This window comes from Triticum aestivum, chromosome 2B (assembly GCF_018294505.1).
Source record: "Triticum aestivum cultivar Chinese Spring chromosome 2B, IWGSC CS RefSeq v2.1, whole genome shotgun sequence".
In the NCBI taxonomy this organism is placed as follows: domain Eukaryota; kingdom Viridiplantae; phylum Streptophyta; class Magnoliopsida; order Poales; family Poaceae; genus Triticum; species Triticum aestivum.
In genome coordinates, this window is record NC_057798.1 from 646,112,679 (window position 1) to 646,123,787 (window position 11,109).

Sequence of the window (11,109 nt, forward strand, 5' to 3'; positions counted from 1 at the left end):
TACGAAACCCGATCTGTAGCCCCCCCCTAGTACTGCTGGCACTTGCAAAACTCTACAAATATTCCCTTAATTATTGCTCCGAGCTTTCTAGTCTAGGAATACAATTCTAAGTCAACACACTTAGCACCTCACGGGTTTCAACCACGTGTTTGGACTGCAGAGCCGGATAACACAATTCCAGGTCCAACACGCACAGACCGCGGCATCACGTGCTCAACACATTGACCCGGCCGCAGCAACATGTGTTTCAGTGAGACGACATATCATTCACCATAGCTCCTCACGTGTTCTCTGGCTATGCCGTCGTATTCTTTTTTGCCAACGAAGTATTGTACTCCCCCCACAATACCTGCTGGGCTTCATATCCCAAGGCAATTGGGCGCCTCGCGATTTCATGACCAGGCGAGCCCGTCCACTCTTGTTAATATTCACCCTGTCACTACTATAAATACTGAAAGCGCGCACGTCAGTTCTCTCCCGTCTAGTGTCCCGGGCTCCCCTGCCGCTGCCTAATTTCCTCCTCTTCCACACCAGGCTCCGCTCAATCGAACGACTCCGATGGAGTCGCTGCTGGCGGCGCTCGCCGCGAGCAGTGGAGGCACGGTCGCTGCCGCAGCCGTTGGCGGGCTGGCCGCGGCTGCCGCGCTCGCTGTACAGGCCGGCAACGGCGGGACGGGCCCCAAGGACCGCACCAACGCGCCCCCAGGTGACGAGCGTCTTTTTATTGCTCTAATTGTTGTATTGCTCTGCTTCTTTTTGTTGTCGTGGTTTCAGTTCATCCCCTCCACAGTGCTACCAATGGCATCCCCAACAGTGCATGTAGTACTACACACCGTATCTTTTTTTATTCTTAAAATCAGTACTTATATTATTTCTTGAAATCAGATAAACCATAGTTGCCATAGCTATTTGACGAGTTATGTTCCCTGCCTTATGGCAGTACAATGGTTTTGGTATATCTTATGTGTATGAGCACAAATCAATTGCTATTTGTTTTAGGACAAGTAGTGGCTATTAGGGATTTGAAAATAGGAGCCCAACATAAATGAGTTTACCAAAATATATTGCACTATACAATAATTTCCCCATTATTTTGAGTTGGTAATTTCACCAAATTTTACAAGTAATACTTTCTATATAGAAAAATACGATGGTTTGATATTTTAAAGAACATGTTGACCTACTTGTGATGCAGATTAATCCAGTCAAACAATCTCCTCCTTTTGATACTTTGAGCATTAGAAAAGTCCAGGACTCAATTTATATAGATATATTGTCGTAAGATTGTTGCCTTGTCTTACTTACTGAAGGTACTCCCTCCGTTTTTTAGTCCACATATTAGATTTGTCTTAAGTCAAAATTTATAAACATTGACCAAATTTATATTAAAAACACATATTAAATATAAAAATATATTCCATAATAAATGTAACGGTATTGATTTGGTATTGTGAATGTTGTTACTTTTTTTATATAAACTTGGGCAAACTTCAAAAGGTTTGACTGAAGACAAATCTAATACTCCCTCCGCCCGAAATTACTTGTCACATAAATAGATGTATGTAGACATGTTTTAGTTCTAAATACATCCATTTTTATCCATTATGGGACAAGTAATTCGGGACGGAGGGAGTATGTGAAGTAGAAAGAAACAGAGGGAGTACATAAGAAAAATAAATAAATGTATTACTTGGTTGATTCATTTGGATGAGTCTAAATTTCATTTGAAGTATGCAGATGAATTATAAATCCGACTTAGTTCAAATATTAGTTTTACCCATCATAGAGAATACTACTAACACAGTGACGCATGCTTTTGTGCGTCTAGATTTGATGTTGTTTTAGATTTTGACATGACTTTGGACTAAATCATATGAATATGCTTGTATGAAAATAAATAAATGATAGTGCCATTAAAATTTGTAACAAATACATTAATACTCGCTTCACTTGAGAACTTTTTTTAAATAATATGGCATGTATGTTCACTAGACACATCGCTAACCATATCATAGTTCCATCACTCACTCAACAAGTGTAATATTGTTTTGAATTAAGTATACCATGGGCCAAAATTATTAGTTTAAAATAATGTTAATGTCGTATTATTATAATTTTATCCATTCAAGTGACTTTTTTCTTCAATTTTTGTTTGCTTCTAAGTTGAGAGGTAGTTTGATATAAAAGGATGAACACATCGTCCACATCTTTCAGTTTTTCTTTGAGAATCTTTTTATTTTTGTTTGTGGTATTTTAGTTGTTTGTGTTATAATATTAGTGCAATGTCACACACCTAGATGATTTTGCACATGCTTACTTAACTTCCTCTAATTTTATCATTCAGATCTCTACCTAATGCAATGTATTTGCTAGTGCATACTAAAAAAATGCTAAAGAATTTTATCTCATTCGCTTGTATGGTAATTTGTCCTTTTCTTGTTCGCGTTGTCCATGCCATCTGCTCAAACGATTGGAATTCAAAATGCTAGTTTCATTTCAATATTTTTAATTCCACGTTTCAGTATTAAATATAAACAAATATAACTAAAATCCTTCTGAACTTGTCTGTTTATGCACTCTCCATGGGTTTGGTAGGAAAATCAATATGGAAATTCACATTATTTTCTTATTCTAAATTTTATACTTCCATGGGTTTGGTAGTACATGGGTTTGGTACAAGCATATTCATATGATTTAGTCCGAAGTCATATGAATTTGCTTGGTAGTACATGGGTTTGGTACAAGCATATTCATGGAAGTATAAATCATATGTACACGGGTTTGGTACAAGCATATTCATATGATTTTCATGGGTTTGACATGACTTCGGACTAAATCATATGAATATGCTTGTATGAAAAAAATAAATGATAGTACAATGAATATGCTTGTATGAAAAAATATTAATTCATTGATGTTCATAATAAAAAAAATAATTTTCCCATTTTTATATCTCAAAATATTAATTTGGGATACAAATAAGAGTAATATTAATATTGTTTTCCAAACTTAACCTGAACAATGTGGCATGTATTACAATTGTTTTCCAAACTTAACGTAAACAATCTGGCACGTATACATACCTTTATGGAACCTGCTTTGTTTCCACCTATCTTCTTTTTTTGGACTATGATATCCATTCAAACTATATGCATGTTTGTGTGCTTGTCTGTGTCTTCAATATGTTTGCGCAATTATGTTATCATAGGACACATTTGAAAATAAAAGAGTAAAACCATAAAATTGGTTAAGCAATTGCTACATACCAACCACAAAACCATGTGTTCAACTATTGGATCATGAACCCTTCATGTCATGTGGCTAAAAGGACTATAGCCGGGTCGTAGCATTTGATGAAGAAGGTGTCCTCGAAAACATATAAGTACACCATTCTTTCCATCCACATATAGGTCTTTTGATGATATTTTATCAACTAATTTTTGTTTAAGCATGCTAACTTATATAAGAGTAATTTTACGTTACAAAATTACAATCCACAATATAGCAACATCAAATCGATGTTTCGGATGGTAGTAAATTATTTTCTTATAGATGGTCAAATTGCAAAAGTTTGGCTGGCAAAATTATGAAATGACCTACATTATGGATTGGAGGTAGTTTTTTTTGCCGGATGTTTTCAGCTTCTAGATTACAAATAGATGTAATCCTACCTAACATGAAGATGCTTGTTTAACTATACATTTCTAGAGTAAGTAAATTATGTCATTGTGTCCTTATGACTCAAACAACAATGGACGAGGAAGCTCTCAAATGTTCCATAGTTGTACATGTTTATTACCAAGAGAGAAGTGCACATTACAACCATGAACTCGCGACCAAGTTTAACTTACAACCTCAAACTTGAAATCTGGCTAGAACATAATTTTTTCTCAACTCGATGGTGGTTTTTGCCAATGAGGATGACATTTCATCGTTTTTGACAAAGTCATGTACAAACCATGCCATTAACCTCATCCTTGCTCTGTCTCTTTACTCAAAAAAGTACCACATCCTTCTGCTGGCCTGCATAGATGAACCCCATGCCGGTGGTCGTGGTCGCCAACATGAACCTCTCCTCCGGCGTCCATGATGGCACGCTAGCTAATACAACAACATCCACGTAGCAAGCTCGTGGATGGGTAGTTGCTACTCTAGTCGTTCACCTTAGCATAAACCTGGGCCATGTGTCGAGTGGCAGGAGGCGACGATTGTGGACTTGGGATCAAACAAGTAACACACCTAGGAAGTGTTGCTAGCCGAACACTACGTTCTTTTTAGATAGGAGCGATTTAGGCTTACCAAGATGGCACATCAACATTGACTGGTCTACCGGGAGGCAAGGTCGCAGCAAAACTACCTTCTAATTGTCCAAGAGGGGTAAAGTAGATGGTTTAAATAGTTTAGGGGCACGTCCTAACTAGTTTCGAAGTTGACAGTTGTAAATTATACTAGGGCATGAATTTCAAATTGAAATGTACACTTCTCTCTGTCACCATCACCTTCTAATTACTAATTAAGTCTGAATAGATATATTGGTACAAATTTTGTGTGCATCAATACCAGAAGGTAGTGCAACGTGCATTACATCTCCTAGTTCACGTTGTGATGAACTTCCATCCTAAAGCAGAATAGATTGGAATGTATTTTATTCTCTACACAAGATTTACCTAGTGCATCAGTCGTCACGAACTTTAGGTTAAGGATCAATCTTTTTCCTTTTTGCGGTTAGGTCAAGGATTAATCTTATATCTTCAATGTATCATACTTTAGACCATTATTAAACCTTTGTCGTTCTTTCTCTTTCAATTCGCTAGCAAAATAATAGATATATTCTGCTGCAAGAAAAATATATGTTAAATCTCATTTGCTCTATATAAATTTCATGCAGTTGTTCCTGGTTTACCACTGATTGGAAATCTGCACCAATTGAAAGAAAAGAAACCTCACAAGACCTTTTCAAAATGGTCTGAGACTTATGGTCCGATATACACTATAAAGACCGGGGCTTCGTCAGTAGCTGTGCTCAACACAAGAGAGGTGGCTAAGGAGGTAATCTGGCAATAGTCAATTCCCATATTTATTAAGGCCATTTTAGAATTAATTTTTAAGTTGTGCTACACAAATATCATTTTATTAGAATGCTATAAAAATATCTCTCTTTTCCACTCCTAGGTATAGGCATCCTCATCTTCGCCTCCCCCGGCCTAAATACGGCTCTCCGTACGAAAACCAAACGCAGGAAACTGCAAAAAAAAAAAAACTCGGGAAAACAATTCGGGAGCTCAGCTCCACTAGCGAGCAATTACTAGTTTTTTTAGTGGACCGAGCAATTAGTTGTGTCGAGAACACAATAAGGTCAAATATGGCCCGCTAAGAAGGGTGGGTTTAGGTCCATTTGGAAGCAAAGGACATGGGCTCTAGGCATGTTGTCTGCCCTAGGTTTCAAATGATAAGGTATTAACCCATTTAGTTAGGCGTTCCCTCTTCAAGCGCTTCGTTCGTCCATGATCTTTTTTATTTTTGGGTTTGTTTCAGTTTTCAGTCCTTTTTTTCTACAAATGCCAGAATATTTCTGAAATAATGTATTGAAAAGAATTACTTTTTAAAAAATTGGACCCTTCCTAAATTTTAAGAATGTTTTTGAAAAAATATGTAATATTTCCAAATTCAGGTCATTTTGCGAAAACAGGAATTGTTTTAAAATTTTGATCATTCTAAAGCACTTTTTTTTGAAAATCCCCAAACCTTTATTGAAATTGTGAACATTTATGAAGTTGTGAATAAATTTTGTGAATGGGAACAGTTTTTGAAATCACACTTTTTTGAATTTGCCAACAATTTATGAAAACAAGAAGTTTTTAAAAATTCGAAAAATTAAAACACGAACATTATTTTAAATTTCAAATGCAATCATTTTTTAAAATTATGATATTTTTCAAAATTCTATTTTTTTAAATGTGAAAAGTAAAATGTTTTTTTTAAGAAAGCAGGTAAAAGAACAACAGAAAAAATAAAAAAAATGACCTGAACCGGTTAGTAACCGTCTAGAAGGTTCCCAAAAGCTGGATCTATAGAATGCAAAAAGGGCCAGCTCAGTTAGTCCCTCCTACAGTCCTACTCCAGATTTGTGCGGTAGGTCAACAGTTTGCCGCACGGATCGGTAAATAGGATTTTCTATTTCCTCTCACTTCTTGGGACGAATTGTAGGTGAAATGAACAAGTGCTAGCGACTTGGGCGTACCAACTACACAGGCGGGTTACTGGGTTGGGAGCGTTTTTTCTGTTTTTCTTTCATTGGTTTCTACAACATACTTTTGTATTTTTATTTTCCCTTTATTTATAGCTTTTTAAAACTCACTAACATCTTTAAAATTCAGGAGCCATTTCAAAATAAACGAAGTTTGACAAATACACAAACATTTTTTGTAAATTTGAGAGCTTCACTTAAAATTCACAAACTTTTTTTAATTTTGTGGATATTTTAAATTGGTGTATATTTTCAAATTACACGCAAATTATTGTATTTCAGTATTTTTTGATATTTAAATGAACATATTATTTCTAAATTCATTTAATGTTTTAAAAAATTATTATATATTTAGATGTGTGAAAATCTTTCTATTTTCGTAAATATTCATTCCTGAACTTTTTCCATATTGAAATGATATATTTCTAATATATCGAAACAAATCCACCAACAGTTCTCTTTGTGGAGGAAAAAACGAACTGGAAAACCGAAAAAGACGAATGAAGGAAAGAAAAACACTCATAGGAGACGAGCTATGGATGGAGGACCGAAGTGGGTCTTTCCCAAGACCGAGCGCTATGTGCGTTACCTAGACAATACGGCACAAAGAGCATCAAATAGGAGGCTGAATGGCAGCGCATCAATCCCAGAACCGCTGATCCATTGGTCACTCCATTATGCTACCCACTCGGAGAAATACTGCGGAGTTGGGAGCTGGTGGATTGTAGAACATGGCCTTAATAATTGGACTATTTTTAAAAAATAATTTTACGTTAGTCCACATTTACTCTGTATGCTTATGTTGACAGTATCTTAGTGATTTTTCATTTGACTGACAACATGATAATAAAAATCTAGATACTACTCCTTAACCCCCACCCCTAAAATTGAAGTTTAAAGCTGATATGAAGGTTATTCTTATCGCTCATTTCCTCATGTTGGAGGTGAACCAATGGTTTTAGTAACTTTTCTCTTCTCAAACGGTTATAAAATGACCTCTTTTTCCTTGGAAATTACCAAAATAAACACTAAGCTAGAAAGTAGCCAAAATACTCATCCATATATATAGTTCTTCTTGATATTAGCTGCGATGCAAAACTAAGAAATAATAGCAGCATTGTAGAACTGTGTCACATTTGACCATAAATTTACAAGAACATATATTATGTCCTGTACTTGCAGGCAATGGTTGCAAAATACTCATCGATATCTACTCGAAAGCTACCTAAATCTTTAGATGTGTTGGGTCGCGATAAAGCGATGGTTGCTATGAGTGACTATGGCGACTTCTACAAAAAGGTGAAGCGTTTGGTTATGGCGGGCATGTTGGGTTCTTCCACTCAGGTATAAGCCCTAACACTTTCGAAATTAGACAGCTTAGTTGACATCTCTTGGGTCTGGTTAAGCTTTCAGTTAACTAACATCTCAGAACAAAATGCTTGCCAAAACATCTAGAAACAATTTCGGGAGACAAGAGACCTGATGATGGATAACATGCTGAGCAGTTTTCGTACATTGGTGACTGACAACCCGAATCATTCCCCTGTGAACTTCAGAGATGTTTTCAAGGACGAGTTGTTCCGCCTGTCCTTGGTCCAGGTTAGTCTACAAATTTTATGATGGATTGTGCTGCTCCACAGTGTCATTAGTATCACTTTCTTGAGTTAAATCAATCTTCGGGTGCTTTGTTTATTATTTGTGATACTGAGAGTGCACACTACAATTACAGAGTATAGGCGAGGGTGTGAGTTCAGTCTACGTGGAGGAGTTTGGGAGGGAGATATCGAGGGATGAAATCTACCAGATTACTGTGGTTGACATCTTGATGTGGGCGATTGAGGTTGATTGGAGGGATTTCTTCCCCTACCTCGGCTGGATTCCAAACAAGGGCTTTGAAACAGGACTTCATACCACAGAATTTAGGCGAACCAGCGTAATGAGAGCCTTGATCAATGAACAGAAGAAAAGAATTGCACGTGGCGAGGTGGCTCCAATGCACATAGCTTGTAGCCTGATTCATTTTGATCCATTTACTCCTTTGTGTTCATTTCATTGACGCAATACATTTGCGATATGCAGGCAAGGGTGTCCTATCTGGATTTCTTAGTGGCAGAAAACGCGCTGACAGACGACCAATTGATGATGCTGGTATGGGAGGCGGTCATCGAGAATGCAGATACTACTTTGGTGACCACCGAGTGGGCTATGTATGAGCTTGCCAAAAACCCAGAAAAACAGGCGAGTTTCCTAGTCTCCCGCGGTTATCTATTCTGCATGGAACAAATTGTTAACACAAACAAAATACTCTTGGCACATCAGGAACGGCTCTACCAGGAGATCAAGGATGTGTGCGCGGGCGAGACGGTCACTGAGGACCACCTGCGACGGCTACCGTACCTCAACGCCGTGTTCCATGAAACGCTGCGGTTCCATTCTCCTGTCCCACTGGTGCCTCCAAGGTTCGTCCATGAGAACACCAAACTGGCCGGCTATGACGTCCCTGCCGGCACAGAGGTAATTGAACCAGCAATGCATGGCATCGAGCTACATGCAATAATCATAGCTGATGGCACCTTGAGTTTCGGCTGCCGGCCGTGGATTTCTGAAGAATTTCTCAATTGTTGTAGATTATCATCAACCTGTACGGGTGTAATATGAACGAGAAGGATTGGGAGAAGCCCGAGGAGTGGAGGCCAGAGAGATTCCTGGACCCGAGGTTCGACTCTGCGGACATGTACAAAACCATGTCATTCGGCTCCGGGAAGAGGATCTGCGCCGGGAGCATGCAGGCAACGGTAATCTCGTGCACAGCTATGGCGCGCATGGTGCAGGAATTCTCCTTCAGGCTGAAGGAGGGCGACGAGGACAAAGTGGACACAGTCCAGCTCACCAGCTACAAGCTCCATCCACTCTACGTGCATCTCTCTCCGAGAGGGAGCAAGTGAATGGCAGCATTGTTTTGATAATAATAATAATGAAAAGGCAGTACTCGAGCCGGCCCAACGTTTGGTCCGGTCTTACGCTAGCCACCCGATCTATTCATCATTAGCCATTGGATTTGGCCCTATCTGTGTTGTCTTCCTCGCGAGAAAAAAACAAGGGGATTCACAAGCTCCCCCACGTGCACACCTCCACTCCCTCTCCTTGTCGTCGTTGTGGCCGTGCCCGACAAGCTCCGGTGAGGTCGTGCCCCCGTGACCGTGCCCGATGAGCTCTAGTGAGGTCCCGCCCTCGGGGCCGTCTGGATTGCATCAGGACCACCATTGGTTCCAGCACGATTCACCATGAATGCAACTCTAAAAATAAATCAGATTGATCAGATTCAGTGTGCGGGCGCCATTATTGTAGCATCGTAGGGTAACCCCGCCTCCGGCTCGCCACAGTTGTCGGTTTGCACCATCACGTCCCGCCTCCGGCTCGCCACAGTTGTCGGTTTGCACCATCACGTCCAGTCAAAAACAGATCTAAAAAAGGCACAAATTCTCAGTCTTCGGTTGAAACAAAATCATTATAAGGTTCCAGGAAAACTAGACATTGGTTCCAGCAAAAAATTAACCTCAGCAGGGAGAACTTCAATGGTTGATTGTAGCAACCAAAATTGCTAGTTCCGGCAAAAATAAACACTATTTCCAGCAAAAAAAGCTCAACAAGAAGACTCTCAATGGTTCGATTGTAGCAAACAAAAGAATGATTGTATCAAAAAGAAAAGCTAGTTTCAGCAAAAACATATACCGGTTCCAGCAAAAACTCCATCGTCGACGGCGAGGGCGCATCTGGATGCAGCAAATCGCGTGGCCGATGGCAAAAAAAACTGATGACGGTTCCAGTAAAATGGATGGCCGGTTGCAGCAAAAAGGTAGCCCGCAACACGCCGTCCGTCTCCACGGCGCGAAGACTTTCGCGGGTTGAAGCAGCGGGGGGCACCGGTTCTAGCTCTGGGATGCTCGATTGCAGCAAAACAGGGAGCCCGTTCCTGCTCACCACCGCTTCCAGCACCAGCGGCCCCTTGCCGCAGGTTTGCCGACACGGACAGAGCAACTCCAAAATGGTCAGTTCCAGCAAATTCCATCACCGGTTCCAGCAAAACTTGTCGCTGGTTCCAGCAAAATTCGACAAATGTCGAAGCAAAAATCACCACTTACGCAGGGTCTCCGGCAAATTTAGAAACCGGTTCCAGCAAATTTCATCGCCGGTTCCAACAAAAATTGTCGCTAGTTCCAGCAAATATGTCACGACAAAATATCAGCACCTATGCGAGATCCCCAGCAAAATCAGACACCAGTTCCAGCAAAAATCATTGCCGGTCCCAGCAAAAATTTGGCCGGTTGAAGCAGCGGTATGGCATGGGCGTAAAAAGAGAGCGCGCCCCGTCTTCCTTGCCGCAACCCACAGCCACCGGTGCCCCTTGCTTGCAGCAACACCCTGTGGTGGGCATTCCGGCAAGGCGGAATCGCTACCAGCCCCATGCATCGATCGTCGGGCCATGGGGGAGTGTGTGACGTCCTCTGTAGATGCAACAGCTAGAGAAAACTTCAAAGCAGGGAAGGGGGAGAGATGCTCACATCAGTGGGGGAGGGAGGTCTCGTGGCTGTAGGCGGTCGGATCCTTTAACGACGGTGAGCTCCAAATGCGGTGGTGAGGGGACAGGCACTCGGCGCCATGGCCAAAATAGAAAAAAGAAGAGAGCAGCGGAGGAGAAAAAGGATGCGAGGCCAAGCGAAGGAGATAAGGGTCCGCATGGGCCTAGCTTGGCATGTGGACGCTGTTCGCGTGGTTCCTACACGTGGCTGTGCCATACTGTCAATGCGGCCGGCCGAAGTTTTGGCCGGCGCGGTTTATAAGTGTTCTCCATAATGAAATGG

At 40.6% G+C, this 11,109-nt stretch overlaps 1 protein-coding gene and 1 long non-coding RNA gene across 2 annotated transcripts; one reads left to right on the plus strand and one right to left on the minus strand.

Moving 5' to 3' along the window:
- Window positions 1-429: 429 nt before the first annotated feature.
- On the plus strand, window positions 430-9,272 carry LOC123046473 (ent-kaurene oxidase 2). The gene is made up of 8 exons (XM_044469851.1): window positions 430-706; window positions 4,889-5,049; window positions 7,430-7,591; window positions 7,703-7,846; window positions 7,977-8,231; window positions 8,327-8,485; window positions 8,567-8,761; window positions 8,875-9,272. Exons 1-8 carry the CDS (start codon window positions 559-561, stop codon window positions 9,190-9,192), a joined length of 1,542 nt encoding a protein of 513 aa, XP_044325786.1. The 5' UTR covers window positions 430-558; the 3' UTR covers window positions 9,193-9,272.
- Window positions 9,140-10,951, minus strand: LOC123046474 (uncharacterized). The gene is made up of 2 exons (XR_006422346.1): window positions 10,810-10,951; window positions 9,140-9,711 (listed from the first exon to the last, which is right to left on the minus strand). It is a non-coding gene; the product is annotated as an uncharacterized lncRNA (long non-coding RNA).
- Between the last annotated feature and the right edge of the window lie 158 nt (window positions 10,952-11,109).